The sequence below is a fragment of the Hyperoodon ampullatus genome (assembly GCF_949752795.1).
Source record: "Hyperoodon ampullatus genome assembly, chromosome: 5".
NCBI lineage: Eukaryota > Metazoa > Chordata > Mammalia > Artiodactyla > Ziphiidae > Hyperoodon > Hyperoodon ampullatus.
The window spans coordinates 77203961-77228695 of NC_136918.1; the positions used below are offsets into that span (position 1 = coordinate 77203961).

Consider the following 24735-nt stretch of genomic DNA (forward strand, 5'->3'; position numbering starts at 1 on the left):
AAGGCATGTGACATTGTCTTGTTATTACATAACAGTAATGGAAAGGAGCTGTGGTGTACTAGGTGTTGTAACTCTCTGGTGGCACATCTCCAACTTGTGGGCTGGCTTATAAAAGACGTACAAGATAAAACTTTTCCCTGGAAAACAAAAACCAGGGCTCTTGCTTCAGCTCGCAAACAGCCCTTCAATCTCTCTGCCCTGCACTGTGGCTCCCTAATCTCCAGGGCCAAAGAGCAGCAAAGCCATCCATGGAGACCTACAGGTCTTTCAGAGACATTTGCTGGACAGACCACTGTGCACTGAGGGTTGGTACTGGGACAAGTAAGAGGTCACTTCAGTTTACTTTCACAGGCTTCTCCCACTTTTATGCCAATGCATTTTGCAAATTTTTCATGTGGTGAACTGATCAGGGACATTATATTGGGCTTATGTCATTTCAGTCAGCCAGCTTGCCACCATGGGCTCTTGAAAGCTTTCAAAGTGCCCTAAATCCAAAGGAAGAATTAGTTTTTCTTTTCAGTCAGGGAAATAAAAGTGGGGGAGAGATGATTAGAAATTAATAGAAATATTTCCCTTTGCTCAAATGGTAGTTCTTATTTGCCCTAATATGCTGCTCACTGTTGTCAGCAGGAAAGGAATACAGCAAGTAGCTAAGTTAAGGCCTGAATAATATTTATAACAACAACAACCAAAATAATAGTAACACTCATAATAACAAATCTCATGTACTGAGTGCATCCTATGTGTTCAGTACTATGATGATGGCTTTGCATATATTACACATTTAATTCTCGTGATCCTCCTGCATAGGAAATAATGATTTTCTCATTTTACAGTGAGGGAAATCGAGACATGCAAAAGTTTGAGTTAAATCATTTTCCCAGGATCATCTGGCAAGGTGTTGAACGAAGGTCTAACCGACTCAAGCCCAGAGCTTTTCTGAGACGTCATGCAGTTCCACTCAATATAACACATAGTTTCATCCCTCCCTTCTCCTGCAGGCCTCTGTATTCTCCTATGCCCTGGATACCTCTCATTAGCGTGCCAGGCCTTTCGGCCTTCCTCATGGTGAGTGCAGGGCATATTCCTAGCCTGAGTCCTTTCACAGCTAGTCGCCTTCCCTTCTTGCCTCTGAAGTGGCATTCATTTACTTGACTCATTCATTTCTACCCAAACTCTTTCACTTTTTAATTCTCTTTACTAACAGAGTTATTTCTCAGTTCCTCAAAGAAGAAAGTAAAATAAACTTTAATTCATGGCAAGGTTTGTGCATCAAGAGATTTTTCATGAGCATACCTAACAAAATAAGGAGTGGAGTTTAATGCCTCGAGCAAAGTTCCCTTTTAGAATTTCCAGAATCATCCCAAAGTTGTGTGATGTGTCTTGAATTCCAAACCTGGAAGGATGACATGATGGTTTATTGGACTCCCATCTAATCTAGAGGCAGACTCATTGTTCTAGAAGCAAAGTCACAAATGCAGGGCATAAGGAGAAAGATAAGAGAGTGAAATAAAGGAGGAAAAAAAGAGCACACACAGCACACCTTGATGATAAGTAGGGATGAAAACTCAAAGCCCTTGTGAAATGAGAAGATTGGAAAGAAAGCCATTGTGTACCTAGAGGTAGCTAGACCCATCCCAAGATTCATTCATTCATTAAAACAAAGCACATTGTGTGTTACTTACTGTGTGTCTGACACTGTTTTGGGGATAAAGTGGTGCCCATGACAGCAAAGATTCTGCTTTCAGGAAGTTTATGGGGAGATGAAGCCAGATACCTAAAAACACATGCACACACACAATTTTAAAAAAACAAGAAAATATTAAGGAAAAAAAAAATGAAACCATGTGATGAGAAAGAGATGGAGCAGGCATTACTTGATACTGGGTGGTCAAGAGAGACCTCTCTGTAGAGGTTGCCTTTTCAGGACAGACCTGAATTCAGTGACCGAGTGAAAGTGCCAGGAGATGCAGAAGCAGGACATCCCAGGCATATAGAACATGAAGGCCCTGAGGCTGGAGCACACTTAATGTATTGAATAGAACAGCAGAGTGTCCTTTGGCTAAGCGTGCTTAGCAAGAATGTAAGGGGAGAACATGGTGGTGGGCAGGGCTATATTAGGTAGGGTCTAGTGAGCCATTGTAAAGACTTTGGATTTTATGCAAAGAGTAATGGGAAATGATATAATATCTGACAGTGAGAGGGAATAAATTAAACAAGACTGGCCACACATGAGTTGATCATTGTTGGAGCAAATGGTGAACTCATAGGGGCTCATTATAAAAATCTCTATTTTTTTATATCTTTCTAATTTTCTGCAAAAAAAATAAATGTAATAGAATGAGAGGACATTAGAGAGTTCTAAGCAATCAAGAGACTATTCTGATTAACATTTTAAAAAGAGCACTTGACTGCTGCCAGGGAAGGGGGACTGGACATCATGTCCTGCAGTCATCAGGGTCTCCACATCCTACACAGTGCACCAAAGCTGGTTAGCAGGCTCAAGGGAGCAGGATCAGTCACATGGGTACCAAACCGTGGTTCTTTCTAAAAAGTTACCTGTGATTTAAAAGGGTGAAGTGAATGTGATGTGGTGGGGAAAACAATGGGCTAGCAATCATAGAAAGTAGGAGATCTGCACGGCTAACTCCATCTCTCTGAGCCTCCGTTTCCTTATTTTTTCAGTGCAACAATAGTGCTGACCTGTCCTCACAGAGTTGTAAGAATTAAAAGAGATGGCAGGTTGTACAAAATCATGGAGGGTAGCACAATCATAATGGGTTGTTATTATCTTGGATGTCTTCCTTTTGCAATTACCACCAGTACTGCAAATAGTCCTACTGCTAATAATATAGTCTTAGATTTCTAAATGATTTGTTGGAGTGTGATTGCTGGACTGAGAACAGAGGTTATAAATATGGCAGGAAAGCAGTTAAGAAGATTGCCCTGCACAGACTTAAAAAAATGCCTGGGCATAGTCCAAAGGCTCCAGCTAAACTGGAGAAATTTCAGAAACTCAAGAATACTACCTACGTGTGCTTGAAGGCACAGGTGTGTGAGCACACACACACATTTTGATTTCTAGCACTGGAGGTGGGAGATGGTTTATTAAGTGTTTCTGTGGAACACCCCTTCCATAGAGTTCATAGCATGTTTGAGCCACTACCTCAGAAACCCTGAAAACCTATGGAAATGTAAGCAAGTACAATTATTCCTGACCTGTAAAAACAGAGCAGGAAAGCTTGCCCATGTCCCATGGTTTTGTTCCAGTTCTGCTCTTTAAAACATTCCTCTAAGGGGATGGCCCTTTTTCTTCTCCCCAGGCCATGCTGTCATTTAGTTGCATAACCTCAGTTTTATCTTTTAAATAATATTTGGGGATGTTTCTTACATCAAGGTTTTGGTTTCCTCTGATGCAGCATAACCCTCCCCCCTCCACACACACACACACACACACACACACACATAGCTTCCAATCTTAGTTAATAAATATCCCCAGATTCCAGATCGTCCACTGGTGGGACACTGAGGGGTATGTTTGACCAGAGAGAAGCAAGCCTTTGCATGGGTTCAGAAGCTGCTGGTGGATTCACACAGCCTGTGTTTGCACCTCTGCTCTACCACTTACATACTGTGTGACCTTGGGCAGGTCACTTAACTAAAGTCAGTGTCCTGGCTTGTGAAATGAAGATAATGATAGTAACTGCTTTGTATCATTGATAAGGGTATTAAATGTATGAGAAGCACTTAGCACAGCTTCTAGGACAAAGCAAGCCTTCAAAAAGTATTGAGGGGTTATTGTGGTTATAGGCTGGTAAGAAGTGTTGTAAATTATTTTACTACAATGTCTCTCATTCAACTTCTCTTTGGCTAACTCAGTGGCTCTCAACTAGGGGTGGTTTTGCCCCCTAGGGGACATTTGGCAATGTCTGGAGACTTTTCGACTGTCACAACTGGGGAATGCTACTGGCATCTATGGGGCAAAGGCCTTGGACGCTGCTAAACATCCTACAATGCACAGGACGCCCCCCACAGCCAAAATGTCAACAGTGCTGAGGTTGAGAAGCCCTGGAAACTAAATGATGTGGGCTTTATAATTCAATGAAACCATATAATAACATTAGTTACTCAGATCTGGGATCCAAAAAGTGTAAAAAGTGTTTTGATTGTAGAAACAGAAGCACTAATGATTAGCCTCGACAATTTCTGATCAAGTCACCCCTAGTGGCTAGTAACTGTAGGTGCTCATCAGAGAGTATGCAGCCTTTCTTCCAGCCATGAGGTGACCATTCATGACAATAATTCCTTACCTGACCAAAATAGTTTCTTAAGATTCACCACACCATTGTCCCTCTGTTTGCCATAGCCTGTTCTACTGAGATTTCAATTTCTCACCAGTTCAGGGGGCCAAAAGATAAGTTTTATTCAGACACCAGAGACACCATCCAGGTTTTAGAAGCCTCCCTCATTTTCCTGGAATCCCATCTCAAAGATGACTAAAGTCTGAGATTGTTCTAAGGACACTTCTGTGTCTGATGAACTATTTTACAGGATTTTAAAAGAGCAGCCTCTTGGCTTTATTTCCAATTGAGCATCTTAGCCAGGTAATAAGAGTGAAAGGGCAGGAAATTTCAGAGAATTCAAGTTGTTATGCAGCTCTCCTCTGTATTAAACATATTTGCTGACATCAGTGCAGACTTCATCTTGTATTTATTGAGTTTTTCTTTCCTTATCTTTTGCTTATAAAATAGCTTTGTGTTTGGTTTGGTATTCTATTAAGAAAGCATAATAGAATCAAAGAACCAATGTTGCAGAATTATAGACTACTCTCCCCAAAGATTAAATGTGCAATCAAAAAAGCACAATGTTTAGTTTTGTGTATGGTGTTAAGGAGTGTTCTACTTTCATTCTTTTACATGTAGCTGTCCAGTTTTCCCAGCACCACTTATTGAAGAGACTGCCTTTCTCCATTGTATATCCTTGCCTCTTTTATCAAAAATAAGGTGACAATATGTATATGGGTTTATCTCTGGGCTTTCTATCCTGTTCCATTTATCTATATTTCTGTTTTTCTGCCAGTACCATACTGTCTTGATTACTGTAGCTTTGTAGTATAGTCTGAAGTCCAGGAGCCAGATTGCTCCAGCTCTGTTTTTCTTTCTCAAGATTGCTTTGGCTATTCGGGGTCTTTTGTGTTTCCATACAAATTGTGAAATATTTTGTTCCAGTTCTGTGAAAAATGCCATTTGTAGTTTGATAGGGATTGCACTGAATATGTAGATTGCTTTGGATAGTATAGCCATTTTCACAATGTTGATTCTTCCAAAGCAAGAACATGGTATATCTCTCCATCTGTTTATAACATCTTTAATTTCTTTCATTACTGTCTTATAGTTTTCTGCATACAGGTCTTTTGTCTCCTTAGGTAGGTTTATTCCTAGGTATTTTATTCTTTTTGTTGCAGTGGTAAATGGGAGTGTCTCCTTAATTTCACTTTCAGATTTTTCATCATTAATGTATAGGAATGCAAGAGATTTCTGTGCATTAATTTTGTATCCTGCTACTTTACCAAATTCATTGATTAGCTCAGGTAGTTTTCTGGTAGCATCTTTAGGATTCTCTAGGTATAGTATCATGTCATCTGCAAACAGTGACAGCTTTACTTCTTCCTTTCTGATTTGGATTCCTTTTTATTTCCTTTTCTTCTCTGATTGCTGTGGCTAAAACATCCAAAACTATGTTGAATAAGAGTGGTGAGAGTGGGCAACCTTGTCTTATTCCTGATCTTAGTGGAAATGCTTTCAGTTTTTCACCATTGAGGACGATGTTGGCTGTGGGTTTGTCATATATGGCCTTTATTATGTTGAGGAAATTTCCCTCTATGCCTACTTTCTGCAGGGTTATTATCATAAATGAGTGTTGAATTTTGTCAAAAGCTTTCTCTGCATCTATTGAGATGACCATATGGTTTTTCTCCATCAATTTGTTAATATGGTGTATCACGTTGATTGATTTGCATATATTGAAGAATCCTTGCATTCCTGGAATAAACCCCACTTGATCATGGTGTATGATCCTTTTAATGTGTTGTTGGATTCTGTTTGCTAGTATTTTTTTGAGGATTTTTGCATCTATATTCATCAGTGATATTGGCCTGTAGTATTCCTTCTTTGTGACATCCTTGTCTGGTTTTGGTATCAGGGTGATGGTGACCTCGGAGAATGAGGTTGGGAGTGTTCCTCCCTCTGCTATATTTTGGAAGAGTTTGAGAAGTATAGGTATTAGCTCTTCTCTAAATGTTTGAAAGAATTCGCCTGTGAAGCCATCTGGTCCTGGGCTTTTGTTTGTTGGAAGATTTTTAATCACAGTTTCACTTTCAGTGCTTGTGATTGGTCTGTTCATATTTTCTATTTCTTCCTGAGTCAGTCTTGGCAGGTTGTGCATTTCTAAGAATTTGTCCATTTCTTCCAGGTTGTCCATTTTATTGGCACAGAGTTGCTTGTAGTAATCTCTCATGATCTTTTGTATTTCTGCAGTGTCAGCTGTTACTTCTCCTTTTTCATTTCTAATTCTATTGACTTGAGTCTTCTCCCTTTTTTTCTTGATGAGTCTGGCTAATGGTTTATCAATTTTGTTTATCTTCTCAAAGAACCAGCTTTTAGTGTGATTGATCTTTGCTATCATTTCCTTCATTTCTTTTTCATTTATTTCTGATCTGATCTTTATGATTTCTTTCCTTCTGCTAACTTTCGGGGTTTTTTGTTCTTCTTTCTCTAATGGCTTTAAGTGTAAGGTTAGGTTGTTTATTTGAAATGCTTCTTTTTTCTTGAGGTAGGATTGTATTGCTATAAAGTTCCCTCTTAGAACTGCTTTTGCTGCATCCCATAGGTTTTGGGTCGTTGTGTCTCCATTGTCATTTGTTTCTAGGTATTTTTTAATTTCCTCTTTGATTTCTTCAGTGATCACTTCGTTATTAAGTAGTGTATTGTTTAGCCTCCATGTGTTTGTATTTTTTGCAGATCTTTTCCTGTAATTGATATCTAGTCTCATAGTGTTGTGGTCAGAAAAGATACTTGATTCAATTTCAATTTTCTTAAATTTACCAAGGCTTGATTTTTGACCCAAGATATGATCTATCCTAGAGAATGTTCCATGAGCACTTGAGAAAAATGTGTATTCATTGTTATTGGATGGAATGTCCTATAAATATCGATTAAGTTCATCTTGTTTAATGTATCATTTAAAGCTTGTGTTTCCTTATTTATTTTCATTTTGGATGATCTGTCCATTGGTGAAAGTGGTGTGTTAAAGTCCCCTAGTATGAGTGTGTTACTGTCGATTTCCCCTTTTATGGCTGTTAGCATTTGCCTTATGTATTGAGGTGCTCCTATGTTGGGTGCATAAATATTTACAATTGTTATATCTTCTTCTTGGATCGATCTCTTGATCATTATGTAGTGTCCTTCTTTGTCTCTTCTAATAGTCTTTATTTTAAAGTCTATTTTGTCTGGTATGAGAATTGCTACTCCAGCTTTCTTTTGGTTTCCATTTGCATGGAATATCTTTTTCCATCCCCTAACTTTCAGTCTGTATGTGTCTCTAGGTCTAAAGTGGGTCTATTGTAGACACCATATATATGTGTCTTGTTTTGTGTCCATTCAGCCAATCTGTGTCTTTTGGCGGGAGCATTTAATCCATTTATATTTAAGGTAATTGTCGATATGTATGTTCCTATTCCCATTTTCTTAATTGTTTTGGGTTTGTTATTGAAGGTCTTTTCCTTCTGTTGTGTTTCTTGCCTAGAGAAGATCCTTTAGCATTTGTTGTAAAGCTGGTTTGATGGTGTTGAACTCTCTCAGCTTTTCCTTGTCTGTAAAGTCTCTAATTTCTCCATCAAATCTGAATGAGATCCTTGCTGGGTAGAGTAATCTTGGTTGTAGTTTTTTCTCCTTCATTACTTTAAATATGTCCTGCCACTCCCTTCTGGCTTGTAGAGTTTCTGCTGAAAGATCAGCTGTTAACCATATGGGGATTCCCTTGTGTGTTATTTGTTGTTTTTCCCTTGCTGCTTTTAATATGTTTTCTTTGTATTTAATTTTTGACAGTTTGATTAATATGTGTCTTGGCATGTTTCTCCTTGGATTTATCCTGTATGGGACTCTCTGTGCTTCCTGGACTTGATTAATTATTTCCTTTCCCATATTAGGGAAGTTTTCAACTATAATCTCTTCAAATATTTTCTCAGTCCCTTTCTTTTCCTCTTTTTCTTCTGGAACCCTTATAATTCGAATGTTGGTGCGTTTAATGTTGTCCCAGAGGTCTCTGAGACTGTCCTCAGTTCTTTTCATTCCTTTTTCTTTATTCTGCTCTACAGTAATTATTTCCACTACTTTATCTTCCAGGTCACTTTTCTGTTCTTCTGCCTCAGTTAGTCTGCTATTGATGCCTTCTTGAGTATTTTTAATTTCATTTATTGTGTTGTTCATCATTGCTTGTTTCATCTTTAGTTCTTCTAGGTCCTTGTTAACTGTTTCTTGCATTTTGTCTATTGTATTTCCAAGATTTTGGATCATCTTTACTATCATTATTCTGAATTCTTTTTCAGGTAGACTGCCTATTTCCTCTTCATTTGTTAGGTCTGGTGGGTTTTTATCTTGCTTCTTCAACTGCTGTGTGTTTTTCTCTCTCTCATTTTGCTTATGTTACTGTGTTTGGGGTCTCCTTTTTGCAGGCTGCATGTTCGTCGTTCCCGTTGTTTTTGGTGTCTGTCCCCAGTGGCTAAAGTTGGTTCAGTGGGCTGTGTAGGCTTCCTGGTAGGAGGGGACTAGTGCCTGTGTTCTGGTGGATGAGGCTGGATCTTGCCTTTCTGGTGGGCAGGTCCATGTCTGGTGGTGTGTTTTGGGGTGTCTGTGGACTTATTATGATTTTAGACAGCTTCTCTGCTAATGGGTGGGGTTGTGTTCCTGTCTTGCTAGTTGTTTGGCAGAGGGTGTCCAGCACTGTAGCTTGCTGGTCATTGAGTGAAGCTGTGTGTTGATGTTGAGATGGAGATCTTTGGAAGATTTCTGCCTTTTGATATAACTTGGACCTGGGAGGTCTCTTGTGGACCAGTGTCCTGAAGTTGGCTTTCCCACCTCAGAGGCATAGCACTGACTCCTGGCTGCAGCACCAAGAGCCTTTCATCCACATGGCTCAGAATAAAAGGAAGGAAATGTAGAAACAAAGAAAGAGGATAAAAGAAAATAAAATATAGTGAGGTAAAATAAAATAATTAAAATAAAAAATAATTATTAAGAAAAAAAATTTTTTAAGTAAAAAACAAAACAAAACAAACGGACTGATAGAACCCTCAGACAAATGGTGAAAGCAAAGGTATACAGACAAAATCTCACACAGAAGCATACACATACACACTCACAAAAAGTGGAAAAGGGGAAAAAATAATTAATCTTGCTCTCAAAGTCCACCTCCTCAATTTGGGATGATTCGTTGTCTATTCAGGTATTCCACAGATGCAGCGTACATCAAATTGATTGTGGGGGTTTAATCCGCTGCTTCTAAAGCTGCTGGGAGAAATTTCCCTTTCTCTTCTTTATTCTCACAGCTCCTGGGGTTCAGCTTTGGATTTGGTCCCGCCTCTGTGTAAGTCACCAGAGGGCATCTGTTCTTAGCTCAGACAGGACAGGGTTAAAGGAGCCGCTGACTCGGGGGCTCTGGCTCACTCAGACCGGGGGTAGGGAGCGGCACTGAGTGCGGGGCGAGCCTGCGGTTGCAGAGGCCAGCGTGACGTTGCACCAGCCCTAAGCGTGCCATGCATTCTGCCAGGGAAGTTGTCTCTGGATCCCGGGAGTCTGGCAGTGGCGGGCTGCACAGGCTCCCCGGAAAGGAGGTGTGGAAAATGACCTCTGCTCGCACACTGGCTTCTTGGTGGCGGTAGCCTTAGCGTCTCATGCCCGTCTCTGGGGTCCGCGCTGTTAGCCACGGCTCGCACCCGCCTCTGGAGCTCCTTAAAGCAGCGCTCTTAATCCCCTCTCCTTGCGCACCAGGAAACAAAGAGGGAAGAAAAAGTCTCTTGTCTCTTCGGCAGGTCCAGACTTTTCCCCGGACTCCCTCCTGGCCAGCTGTGGCGCACTAACCCCCTGCAGGCTGTGCTCACGCCGCCAACCCCGGTCCTCTCCCTGCGCTCCGACCGAAACCCGAGCCTCAGCTCCCAGCCCTGCCCACCCCGGCGGGTGAGCAGACAAACCTCTCGGGCTCTTGAGTGCCAGTCGGCACCGATCCTCTGTGCGGGAATCTCTCTGCTTTGCCCTCCGCACCCCTGTTGCTGAGCTCTCCTCCGCGGCTTCGAAGCTCCCCCGCTGCCTTCCACCACCCGCAGTCTCCGAGCGCAAAGGGGCTTCTAGTGTGTGGAAACCTTTCCTCCTTCACGGCTCCCTCCCACTGGTGCAGGTCCCGTCCCTATCCTTTTGTCTCTGTTTATTCTTTTTTCTTTGACCCTACCCAGGTACATGGGGAGTTTCTTGCCTTTTGGGAGGTCTGAGGTTTTCTGCCAGTGTTCAGTAGGTGTTCTGTAGGAGTTGTTCCACGTATAGATGTATTTCTGATGTATATTGGTAGGCAATGGAGACTGAAGATGCTTGAGCAAGCTGTCATATGGTTTGAGCTGTAATTTGGGGAGTATTCATCTTTCCAACTTGTGTAAAGGAAACTGCTAGTGTTGGAGGGTCTCCTGCAGAGGTGGAGGGGCGGCTGAAGCTCACTGTGAGGACTAGCCAAAAGCTTTTTCTGCATCTATTGAGATGATCATATGGTTTTTCTCCTTCAGTTTGTCAATGTGGTCTATCATGTTGATTGATTTGCGTATATTGAAGAATCCTTGCATTCCTGGGATAAACTCAAATTGATTAAAGACCTAAATGTAAGGCCAGACATGATAAAACTCTTAAGAGGAAAATATAGGCATAACACTCTATGACATAAATCACAGAAAGATCCTTTTGGACCCACCTCCTACAGAAATGGAAATAAAAACAAAAATAAACAAATGGGACCTAATGAAACTTAAAAGCTTTTGCACAACAAAGGAAACCATAAACAAGATGAAAAGACAACCCTCAGAATGGGAGAAAATTTTTGCAAATGAAGCAACTCACAAAAGATTAATTTCCAAAATTTACAAGCAGCTCATGCAGCTCCATATCCAAAGAACAAACGACCCAATCCAAAAATGGGCAGAAGACCTAAACAGACACTTCTCCAAAGAAGATATACAAATTACCAAAAAATCATGAAAGGATGCTCAACATCACTAATCATTAGAGCAATGTAAATCAAAACTACAATGAGGTATCACCTCACACCAGTCAGAAAAGGCCATCATCAAAAAATCTACAAACAATAAATGCTGGAGAGGGTGTGGAGAAAAGGGAACCCTCTTGCACTGTTGGTGAGAATGTAACTTGATACAGCCACTATGGAGAACAGTATGGAGGTTCCTTAAAAACTAAAAATAGAATTACCATGCGACCCGGCAATCCTACTACTGGGCATATACCCTGAGAAAACCATAATTCAAGAAGAGTCATGTACCACAATGTTCATTGCAGCTTTATTTACAATAGCCAGGACATGGAAGCAACCTAAGTGTCCATCGACAGATGAATGGATAAAGAAGATATGGCACATATATACAATGGAATATTACTCAGTCATAAAAAGAAGTGAAACTGAGTTATTTGTAGTGAGGTGGTTGGACCTAGAGTCTGTCATACAGAGTGAAGTAAGTCAGAAAGAGAAAAACAAATACCGTATGCTAACACATATATATGGAATCTAAAGGAAAAAAAAGTTTCTGAAGAACCTATGGGCAAGACAGGAATAAAGATGCAGATGTAGAGAATGGACTTGAGGACATGGGGAGGGGGAAGGGTAAACTGGGACCAAGTGAGAGAGTGGCATGGACATATATACAGTATGAAATGTAAAATAGATAGCTAGTGGGAAGCAGCTGCATAGCACAGGGAGATCAGCTCGGTTCTTTGTGACCACTTAGAGGGGTGGGATAAGGAGGGTGGGAGGGAGATGCAAGAGTGAGGAGATATGGGGATATATGTATATGTATAGCTGATACACTTTGTTATAAAGCAGAAACTAACACAGCATTGTAAAACAATTATACTCTAATAAAGGTGTTAAAAAGCATGATGACATGCATACAAATTCAGTAGGATGTTCTTAAATTGTTGAAAATTAGATTTTTTAATCTTCCACTGGCAAGTTCTTTATCCCTAACCTCCTAAAAACTAATAAATCATTGACTCAAGATGGTCAAAAATTGTATTTAGCATTTAAAAGCCACTATTATTATATGTCAAAATGTTAACACTGTTATTACTGTAATCATAATTAAGGAAGGAATACTTCTCATCAGAGTTTGTCTACAATAAAGTGATCTTGCTTCTTGCCCTGTCTGATGTGTAAACCGGTCTCCATGTGTGGGTCGACTGACTCCTAATGGCTCATCATCTTATTATTCACATACCTATTCACATTACCTGAAACAGTAACAGTTCACTAACAGTTTTCCTGTGTTTCACGTAATGTGAATAACAAGATGATGAGCCTTTAGAATGTGTTAGTGAACTTAGAACAGCAGTTCTTAACCTGAGATTTACTTGGGGAGGTCTTTAAAATCCTAATGCCCTGATGCATCCCAAACTAATTAAACTAGAATCACAAGGGGGGGGATCCAGTCCTCAGAATGTTTTTTAACTCTCCAGGTGATTCCAATGAATAGCCAAGGTGGAGAACCAGGGGTTTACAAGAACAATCTATCATTATGAGCAGAGGCAAAGCACCTAAGTTAAGTTTGTAACATCACTACCTCAATCTATTTTCAGGTTTTTAGGCATGGAGACCGAAGTCCCATCAAAACCTTTCCTAACGACCCCATTAAGGAATCCTCATGGCCACAAGGATTTGGCCAACTCACTCAGGTTGGTTGGATTTCACCAACAAGTTACTGATGAGTCTCAAGGGAAACTCTGTGGGATTGTTACATATTGAAACCATATGACTACTTTACTCATATCTGGGAAAGTGTTTTGCACAGTTACCTAGGATCTAAAAAGTGTAAAGTGTGTTTTGATTGTGGAAAGAGAAGCACTAATGATTAGCCTCAACAATTTCTGATCATGATCACGTCACCCCTAGTGACTAGTAACTGTAGGAAAACTGTATGGAATTGCCTGTTTTGATCTTTTTTACCCTGTTGGCTTTATTAAGGCATAAGAGTCGTGCATGGACAACAGAATACATGAGCTTAAAGGTGCTGAAAAGAGCCAAGAATTGCTTACAAGCCAGTTTCTCAGGCTCCACCTGAGAAAGTAGAAAATAATCCTGAATCAGCAGAGTTGGGAAAACATGATTCCTTTGGAAGTGCTGTTCCTGAAATTGATTTTTGGTCAGATGGATGTATTGGGATTGAACCTTTCTGGGGAACAAAAGCATCTGTGGTCATGTTCCAGTGCCTGGCCCCCTTCACCTGTAAGAGTGGATTACCCTTCTGTTTGGAGTCACAGGGCCACGTGCGTTGCTTCTGTCCTGACCAAAATGTTGTTTAAATATATTAAGAAAATGTCATAGAATGTTTAGTGTTGGATACCTCCAAATTTAATGGGTCTTGATCTTTGCTAAACATTGGAACTACTCGGAGAGCTTTACAAAATATTGTTGTCTGCCTGGGAGGTTCTTATTTAATTGATCTAGGGTGCAGCCTGGACATTGGAATTTTTAAAAACTCCTTGGTTGATCAGTTGACTCTAATGTGTAGCCAAGGCTGAGAATTACTGCCCTAACTTAATAGTCTCAATGAGGAGAAAATTCAAAGAGGCTATTTGAGGCCAGTATCATCCAGCTCCCAGGTGAGAGCTCTTCCCACCATAGACTACATTGCTTCTGGCTCCCTGAAAAAGAGAAGGGTTATAAAAACTCAGGGCTGCTTCATAATGCTTATGGCTCTGTCGAGACTCCTGTTCCCTTGCAAAGTTCCATTAAAACCAAAAGATTCTTCCAGACTGTGGGATCTGGATTCTTCTTCTGGTATTCTCTTGACTAGCCACCAGTTTCTCCTAAAGCAATATTGCTCAGCCTTCCAAGTGCAAATGAATCATTTGAGGATCTTGTCAAAATGCAGATTCTAATTCATTGGGTCTGACATGGTCTGAGATTCTGCATTTCTAACATGCTCTTAAATGATGCCCATGGTGCTGATACATGGCCATTTTGAAATAGCAAGGTTCTAGAGTTCAAATTCCTGACCTTGATTAGGTACTTCCAATCTGTGTAGTGACAAAGCAATTGTTCTGAGTTCAATGGTTCTCAAAGTGTGGTCCCTGGATGACTAACATCACCATCACCTGGAGACTTCTCAGAAATATAAATTCTCTGGCCCTACCCACTGAACTAGAAATTGTGGGGTTGACTCCTGGGAATCTTTGTTTTTAATGAGCTCTCCAGGTGATTCTGTGCATGCTCTTGTTTGAAAACCACTGCTCTATAGAAGATGAGTACTTCCTTTAAAGTTAGCTTTAAGTTAGAACAACAAATTACACCCAAAGTACCTGCTTCTTCAGCTATCCAGGTCATTCAGGAAACTCACAAACCTCAAAGCACACATTATTCTTTTCCTACCTCTTTTCCCATCTAGAAGGGTAGCCAGGAGTGACAAGCGAATGAGGGAGTGCGACCAAGCAGAAGCTACAGTGATCACATCGTTTCTGACTCCTGAATCTCTGGTGAGGCTCTGGATTAGAGACAGAATAGAATGCAATGTTTCCCAAAGCATCATGCTCTACTACATTGATCTGAATCACTCAGGGCAATTGTCAAAATGCAGGTTCCAGGGCTACACTCAGGATCCAATGAGCTGGAATCTCTGGGGAAAATGCTGAGGAATCTGCATTTCAACAAGCACCCTAGATAATTTTGCTTCTGATGAACAGTAATGCTTGAGGATCAATGAGCTAAGGCAATGCTTCTCAATGATTAATTGCCAGCAGAATCTTAATGAGCTTGTTAAAAACAGATCCCTGAGCTCCACCCCCAACAATTCTGATTTAGTAGGTCAAGGGTGGGGCCCAAGAATTTGGTTTCTAACATACTCCCAAGGGATGCTAATACTGCTGATCCACAGACCACACTTTGAGTAACAGGCTCTAGTTTTTCATGAACCAGACGTAAATGAACTGTGCAGATAATAAATCATTGCAGCCAGAGGTTGAAAGTGATCTTTAGATTCATCAAGTCCAACCTCTTATCAGATAGTTGAATTTCTTCCACATGGTAACCAGCCCTTGAAATTCTCTGGCACAAAAATGAACCATTGCCTGCTCTACCACACCAGAGGTGAACCACTTACTTAAATCAGATCAATCACCAGTTATTAACTGTACAAGGCTCTATGTTAAGTGCTAATGACAATGAATTGAGTTTTCTCAGGGAGTCATCGTGAAAGATTACAGCTCTCTTTTCCTGTTTTCATTTAAAAATGTGTTGTTATTGTGGCACTATTAAGGTACACTATTGTTCACTCTACATAATCAATGAGGAGAGATGAGACACATAGGTTCACAGAACTTACTTTCACTAATTTTTGCTTTTATTTGTTCCCATAGCTGGGCATGGAGCAGCATTATGAACTTGGACAATATATAAGGAAACGATATGAAAAATTCTTGAACAAGTCCTATAAACACGAACAGGTAAGTTGGGAAACTAATAGTGGGAAACTTGCCCCTTGAAATAATTTAGCATAATGTATTTGTAAAAGTTCCCTGTTTCTCAAGGAACTTATTAAAGTCAGATGTCTTGTTTACAAATGTACTCCTTAAAAAAAAAAGTATGCATATAAGTAAGATCAACATGGACACCTACGGTGAATACTTAGGCTTGGCAAGTAGCCACCACTTGATTGGTCTCTTTTGTCAATTCAGCTGTTGGCATACCAGGTTGCTTTATGCCATGGCATGTTCATAATATTGTCTCTTCCATAATAGGTATTATGATCATGATGCTACCACAATGTCTGCTAATATTTTGGTGTAGGTGTCCTGCCCTTTCTCAAATACACTATTAGCTCCATAGGGAAAAAAAAAATAACCACAGTTCCTCTCTATTGGATTCTGCTTTGATTTTCCCACTCTAGGTTTATGTTCGAAGCACGGATATTGACCGGGCTTTGATGAGTGCTATGACAAACCTTGCAGCCCTATTTCCCCCAGAAGGTATCAGCGTCTGGAATCCCAGCCTACCCTGGCAGCCCATCCCGGTGCACACAGTCCCTGTTTCTGAAGATCGGGTCAGTATTATGGAAAAAAGGGGGATTTCATTGGTTCTGGAAGAAGGAAGGCAGGTTGCTCAGGACTTGTGGAGCTGGGAGTCTGGACACTTCATGGGCTGTGCAGTCTTAATTCTTTCCTAAATAAAGGTGCAAAGGACATAGAAAGTCCTAACAGGAGGGAGTAGGAACAGAATTTATCTTTAGAGCTTTATTATCTACTTTGTTTTGCTAGTCGTTCAACTTTTGGCAATCCCCATTCCTAGGCAGGGTGAAAAAGGAAGATCACATAATTAGTGCCCAACACGTTACATGTGTCATCATATTTACCTTTCATAACAACCTTGAATGAACAATATTATTGTCCTTCTTTTCAAGCCAGGGAAAAAAAGAGCTCCGAGAAGTCAAACAAAATAGATCCAAAGTCACACAGCTGATAAACATCACTACTGAGACTAGAACCAGGCTGATCTCATTCCAGAGCATTTTCCTTTAGTGTAAACTAGTGGTTCTCAAAGTTAGCTGCCTGTTAGAATCATCTGGAAATTTTTAAAAATCCTGATGCCTAGGGCACATGCCATAATAAATCAGAATCTCTGAAGGTGGGACCCAGGCATTAGTACTTTTTAAAAATCTCCCTAGATGATTCTAGTGGACAGCCAAGTCTGAGAACAAGTACCATAAACCAAGTTGCCTAAATGAGGTTGTTTGAGAGAAACTCTCAAATTTATTTACACTAGGTGGGACTGACCAAGAACTCTTTTATCTTTCCAGGGGAATTGTTATTTTTTTAAATAGTAATAAATAAATCTAACTAATCTTCCAGATGTGGAATTTAGGACTGTGTGAAGGAAATAGTTTGGGACAAGGAACCCTTCCTAATTCCCCTGCAGTCACATTATAACATGACCATCTCCTCTCTTTATGACTGAGGTTTAGCATGACTACCAGATCTAGAATGTTGCTCAGAGAGCTCTGGGGTGGGTTACCAAGAAATCTGACTTAATTGCTGAAACTGGTGACTTAAGAATTTTTCCCAAGTGCTTTGTAGAAAGAGCTTAACCCTGTCAACCTCACTCTAGTGAGGCTGAAAATAAAGGAAAATAAAGGATGATTTATTTATGCTTCTTTCCATCAACAATCAGAAGGGAATCATTATGATTATCAGTGTTCTTAGGAGCTTGTGAATATTTTCTTCGAAAAAGAAGAAACTTCACTTTTACCACAGCCTTTTCTACAAAGACTGGACGGAAGCACCAAATTTAGCCAATATAGACCAGGGTAGCTGTTTAACCTTTAATCTTGAACGATAATGTTTAAATTACATAGTAAAGAGAATGCAGGTGCTATTAGAAGAGGAAGAAAAACAGGGAGAGTGAGGAAGAGGGAGAAAGAAACAAGCAAGATTGTCTACCTGTGGCTTCCTGCTACCTACTCACTAAGATGAAAACAATTCTCTCTAACATCAACTAGGAAATTTAACAAAATCAATCAATCAATCAAAGTTATTCCTAGAACTTTGCTAACCACTATACAGAAATAGAAGGGAAATACGAGGCCAGTTTTCTTCCCTAATTTATAATCCATTTGATGAAAAAAGATTCACACTTGTGAAGTGTGTAGAATACAATGCAAGTGTAGGGCAATGATTTCAAGAACAAGCTGCACATGCTGGAGGAATTCAGAGAATAAGACATACTCAGAGCTACCAAAGGGCAGTCATTCAAGTCTTCATGGACAGAGTGAGAACTTGAAACAGATCTTGGAGGAGGGTAGGAAAGGAGAGCAACACAGCCCAAAAGCTTAGCTTTGAGTCAAGGTAGAGTGCTTGCCCTTCTGTGTTCAGAGTTCATATTTAGAAAGAATGAAAATAAGACTGAATAAGTGTGTCAGGCACAGGTTAGAGAATCCAAATTTAATAGCCAGAAGGAATCTTGAGACAAAGGCAGTGTGATGTAGAAGGAGGGCTGAATTTAAAGCTGGGAAAACCTGAGTCTGAGAGCCACCTACCACTTCAGATACTTGACCTTGAATAACTTCCCTGCACCTCAGTTTCCTTTTCTGTAAAATGGGAACAACAGTACCCACCTAAATTCTTCACAGGGATTTGTGAAAACCAACTCAGTTAAGAAAAGGAAATGGCTTTGTAACTTTCAAAATTCTGGACAGACGTTTAGATGATTATTCCATTTTCAGCCTGATTCTTTCAATATGTGAGATAAGAAAACTAAAGTCTAGAAAGGTTAAGTAATTCATTAAAACCTAGACCTTTAGAAGAACAGTCCTGTGCTTTTTCCCTCAACAGTGTCATTTCTCCTATGGAAAATTGTGAAAACCAGGCAGGGAAATTTAGATGTAAAGCAGGGGGCATAGAAAAACTGTGTACCTCCTTCAGTACTGTGCACACACACAATAAGCAGTGCTTTGGGGCATTTGTCTGACAGTGGCTTGGAGGCAAGATACTGAGCCCTCTGAAAACAACTGTTGAAGTCATGCAGGAGTGAGGAAGTGAAGGCCTGAAATTAGATGTTAAAGACATTAGGGGAAGGAAGGTGAGGTAAGACAACGTGACACAGAAGAACGTGACAAGGAAGCAACTTACAAAAATAAAATGGTTTTTGAATAGGTACTAATATGCCAGGCCCTGTTCTAGGCTTTGACAACACAGCAGTGAACAAGAAAGACAAGACTCTGGATATCCTCGAGTTTATATTTTATAGGAATGATAGGATGATAAAGAAGAAAATAAATACAATAATTTCAAATGGCAGTGAGTTCTTTGAAGGCAATAAAACAAGGTAATGTGATAGTGGCTGGGCAGGATGTCTAGAAGAGCTGGAGTGGGGGGAGTGTCTCAGGCAGGGAACACAGAGACCCCCAGCCTGTGTGTTCAGGGGACAGCAAGAAGGCCCCCAGTGTTGCTGGAGAGGAGTGAGTGAGGGGGCAGCAGTAGGAAAGCAGGACAAAAAGGTCACTAGGGCTTGAGTTTGGATTTTATTCCAAGTAAAATGGAAAGCCAGTGAAAGTTATAACCTACAGAATGGCATGATCTGATTGATGTTTTAAAATATTGATATTAGCATTTACAAAAATAAAAGAAAAAGGATTAGTGTGGTTGCTATGTGGAGGATGAATTGTGATGCAAACTGATCACATAGGAAGCTCTTACAGTAGTTGAAACACAGATTATGGTGGTCTGGACTGGGAGGGGACAATGAAAGTAAAGAAAAGGGGTCTCTTTTGGATATATAGTTGTCTCTTGATCAATGAGGGTTTCAACTACACGGGTCCACTTATATGTGAATTTTTTCAATGAATTCGTACCACAGTACTACATGATCCCCAGTTGGTCTACTCCCCCAGATGCAGAACAGTGGATACAGACTGTGAAGCTACACTCAGATTTTCCACTGTGTGTGGGTTAACCACCCTAATCTCTGCATTGTTCAAGGCCAACTGTGTTTTAAAAGTAGACAGGCAAAAGTGATTAGTCTATGAAGCAGGATGATAAATTTCATCATGGCAAAAGTAGAGAGATTACAAAAAGGAAATGGTTAAAAATGAAGAAGTGGAGTTCAGGTTTGTACATGTCAAATTTGAAGATGAAGAGAACATCCAACTGGTGATATCCACCAAAGGCTGAAAATACAGAACTAGCTCAGATGGAAAGTAAGAGCAACAAAATGAACTTGGGAGTCACCAGCCTATAGATTATAATTAAAACTACAAAAGATTGTCAAATTTAAACTCATTTTTGGATGATCATTTTGTCCTCATAATAGGTTTTCAAATACATTTTCCTATGTGTTTATTATGTTCCCTTATTTTAACAGTCTGCAAATTTGCAAGAACGTATTTCAGTGAATGGTTAATCAATCTCTTAAGGTTATTTCTGGAACCTCTAGTTCATTTCTCTATACTTGTGTTTGTGTTTGTGTGTGTGTATGTGTGTGCACGCATGCACATAGATGTGCATCTAGTGCTAGAAATGAAAGAGGTGTGGAAGGAAGCGAGATAATTGTTATCATTTCACAGGGAAAACAGGGAAGTGTGAATATTTACCAATAGCACAGTTCTATTTAGGCAAGTTCATGAAATGAAAAAGAGAGATTTTGAGTTTTGGGTATATATCCTACTATTTAAGACCTGCAAATCATTTATCTCTTTTTCCTCAATTTTAGAATTCCATTCAGCTCAAAACACATTTGAATCTTTTACTCAGGTCACTTTATACCTAATGGCTGCAGCTTCTTTAGTTCTTTTGACTAATACAAGATTTACGATTTCTCTTTTTCCTCAGTTGCTATACCTGCCTTTCAGGAACTGCTCTCGTTTTCAAGAACTTGAGAGGAAGACTTTGAAATCAGAGGAATTCCAAAAGAGGCTGCATCCTTATAAGGTTAAAAAAAATGTGTTATTTAATGGTATGCAGAAATAGTGGAAATTCTGGGATAATTTGAATATTATCAAATTACCCTTCAATGAGGTTATACCAATTTCTACTCCCATCAGAAATACATAAGAGTGCCTGTTTCTCCACAGCCTTCTGAACAGTGCGTAGACAACTATGAGGATATTTGCCAATCTGTAAGTGAAAGATGGTATCACTAGAAGCATTCCCTCCAAAATCAGGAATGAGACAAGAAAGACCAGTATCATCACTATTATAGAACACTGTGCTGTAGTACGTTTCTCTTACGATGAGTGAGCTTTGGGTATCTTCGTCTAGTTAAAAGCCATTTGTATTTCCTATTCTGTTCATATCCCTTCACCATTTTTCTTTTGGGTTACTGGTTTTCTTCTTTTTATAAAGTTTTAGGAGCTTTCTCTCTCTTAACTTTTTTTTTTCTGGGATACAAATGGCCCTCTTTTTATTGTTTTCCTATTGACTTGTTTACAGCATTTTTGCCATATGGTTGTTAGTGTGCAGATATAGCTATCTATGGTTTGTATATTTGTAGTCGTATTTAGAAAAGCCTTCATGACTCCTGGGTTATAAAGGAAGTCTGCAATGCTTTCTTCTAATTCTACTATAGCTTCATTTTTACATTTACATATTGTACCCATTTACAGTTTATACTGGTGTTAGGTGTGAAGTATGTATCCTACTGAAGTTTTTTCCAGAATATTACCTAATTGCTCTATCACTGTTTATTGAGTAGTTCTTCTTTTCCCCACTAATTTGAGCTGTTACATATTAAAATTCCCATATGTATAAGGTCTATTTCTAGAATTTTTATTCTTTTTAATTATTCTTTCATTTTATTAGCCAAAACCACACTGTTATAATTATTACGAATTTTATATGCTTTAATATTTAAAGCATATTACATATTCTCTCCCTCATTCTCTACTTTTTCTGAGTTTTCATGGGTATCTTTTCATTTAACTTTTCAGTGTTTCTGTTGGGGTTATATTAAATGTATAAATTAACTTAGGGAGAATTTGAAACTTTGTTGCAAATTTGTTGAGTCTTCCTTTCCAAGAACATGATACATTTTCCTATTTGTTCTTATCTTCAAGATTGTTTTAAGGTTTTCTTCATATAGGTCTTTATATTTTTTGTTAAGTTTGTTCCAGGCTTATAATATCTGCAAAAAATCATGGCTTACGTCTACTTTTCCAAAATTTATACCTCTGATTTATTTTGCCTATTTGTACTGGCCAGTACTTACAGTCCAGTATTACATAATAGTATTGGTAGTGGGTATCCTTGTCTTATTCCTGATTTTAGAAGTATTTCCCTATTAAGAATTCTGGCTTTTGGACCAAATAGATATATTTTTTATCAATTTAAGAAATTAGCTATCTTTCCTATTTTCTTGAGTGTTTTTGTCAATATTGGTGTTCAATTCTTGAAAGGTCTTTTCAACCTTTTTAGTAAAATCAAGTTATTTTTCTCTTGGATCAATTACTAAGATTAATTATATTCATAGATTTACTATTATTGAACTATCTTTACATGTCTAGATTCAAGCCTCCCTTTTTTTTAGTATGATATTGAATTATCTGTTAATATTTTACCTAGACTTTTTGCACTGATATTCAAAGTAACTTTGGACAATAGTTTTCTTTTCTGGTCAGTCTTTGTCAGTATCAATGCTTATACAAATTTTTTGGAAGTTTTCTTTCTTTTTTTATGCTCCAGGTCAGTTAAAATAGCACAAAGCTTGGTAGAATTTCCCAATAAAGTTATCTGGCCCTGGAGCTTTTGTTTTGTTTTATTGGGGGAGGTTTTGGTCTCTTTAATAATTATTTCTGTTTATTTTATGGAAATCCATTTGGGTTAATATTAGCAAATTATATTTTCCTAGAAAATTTATTCATCAGACAAACAGTATCTTCCAAAGGCTTCCCAGAAATTGCTACCAATTCATCATGCAGACAGCTGACCAATGGGTCTCATTACCATGACAATCTAAAAATAATACAGAACTTGGAGAAAGGTTTGCATCCCATCCAAATCCCACAGTTATATCCAGATACCAGACCCAGTTTCTGTTGTGTTTTCCTGGGGTGCTTTGGTCTGAGACATGCTTTCCCTTCTCACCTTCCACTCATTTACATGTGAGTTATACTTCACCTACTTCCAAGATGAATTTGAGGCAGTGCACTTCAGTCTGATTCCAGGACAAACCAGGAACATGTGGCAGTAAGCCAGCAGGTGCCCACATTTTTAATGTAATAATAAGAAATGATCAATTAGCATTTGTAAAAATCTTTGGGTTGGCATTATCGTAGCCAGTATTACTGGTGCACTTTCATGTGAAGAACAGCAGTTCTCAATGGGGGCAAGTTTGCCTCACAGGGACCCTTTGTCTATGTCTGGAGACATTTTGGGTTGTTGCAACTGAGGGACTAGAGATGATGTGGCATCTAGTGGGTAGAGGCCAGGGATGCTGCTGAGCATCCTACAGTGCACAGGGCAGCCCCATAGCAAAGAATTATCCTGTCCAAATATCAATAATGCCCAAGTCGAGAAACCCTGGTGTAAAATTTTTTTCCCTCTGTGTGTGTTTCAGGATTTTATAGAAATCTTGCCAAAATTTACAGGATACCATGACCAGGACCTTTTTGGAATTTGGAGTAAAGTCTACGACCCTTTATTTTGTGAGGTAAAAGAAAAAATATCAAAGATTAACTTACCATCTGATTTTATGATTTATGCCTATTTTGAAACAGACGAATACATTTTCTTTTGCTTTTATATAGATGTATTATTTAGACTTCCTTTGACATTGAAACATAAGTCAAGACTTCTTTATATTAACTTGAAAATTCTGACTTCTTCTCTCTCTTATTTATGTATTCACCCTTTAGAAAGTTATAAGCAGTGACTTCCCTGGCGGTCCAGTGGTTAAGACTTTGCCTTCCAATACAGGAGGTGTGGGTTTGATCCCTGGTTGGAGAAGTAAGATCCCACATGACTCACGGCCAAAAAACCCAAACATAACACAGAAGCAATATTGTAAGAAATTCAATAAAGACTTTAAAACTGGTTCACATCAAAAAAAATCTTTAAAAAAAGAAAATTTAGGCAAAATTGCTTTTTCTGTGCCTTACCACTTACTTATTTTTCAGTCACTCAGGAACACTGGGCTCCATTCCATTAAATAGACTTTAATGAAAAAAGCAATACTGTTGTACAGAAAGAAGAAGAAAAAAATTACCTGATTTCTGGATATAGAAATAAGCAAGCCAACTTTAAGCCAGGCTATTAAAATTGGTTTATCAGGAAATAATTTCTCTTTTGCTATACAACGCATGTGAAATAACCTTTTTAGCTAGATAAATTACTATTGTTTCAGGGCTTCATGATGTTTTTCTCAATCACCGTTCTCCACCTGCTGGCGAAAAGGAAAACTCTATAATCCTGTTTTCCCAGCCAGTTCACTGAATCTTGGGGCAAAATTCTGACCAGCCACATAACTCCTATACACCTCTGATTTTGAGGTCATTGTGAGTGTCTGGGGATGACAATTACTTTCATAGTTCCGTCTTGATAGCAAATGACACCGTTTGCACCCCTCTATGTTAGAGTTCATTGACCCAAGCACACACGACATTCGCAATATTTTCACTTTATCATCAGCATCTGTTTCAAGGAAGATTTGTTATTCTTATAAAAAAGAGTCTTCAATAAAAACAAGAACCCACTTTTTGATTCAAGTCTTGAGGTTGTTTTTTCCTTACTACAGTTTGATCTGAGATATTCCAAGTTGTGGCCACATTCCTTTTTTTTTTTACTTCTCTCTCACTTAATTCTTCTGTAGGCTACTTCACTTTGGTCTCCTCTTTCATGAACTCTACCTCTCTCCCAAGAAAGGCTGGACCCAGTACTTGTTGTGGGGGAAAGGGGATTAAAAAGTCAATAAAGAGGACAGTCAGAAATAAAAATA

General features: G+C 39.1%; 1 protein-coding gene across 1 annotated transcript in view; it reads left to right on the forward strand.

Moving 5' to 3' along the window:
* ACP3 (acid phosphatase 3) overlaps positions 1-24735 on the forward strand; it is a gene marked incomplete at both ends in the record, with an annotated part of 40901 nt that overhangs the window by 5540 nt on the left and 10626 nt on the right. The window contains 5 exons of the mRNA XM_079704374.1: positions 12900-12995; positions 15675-15761; positions 16205-16357; positions 20637-20735; positions 23359-23451. Coding sequence (XP_079560500.1) covers positions 12900-12995; positions 15675-15761; positions 16205-16357; positions 20637-20735; positions 23359-23451 — 528 coding nt within the window. The remainder of the gene's footprint in view (positions 1-12899; positions 12996-15674; positions 15762-16204; positions 16358-20636; positions 20736-23358; positions 23452-24735) is intronic.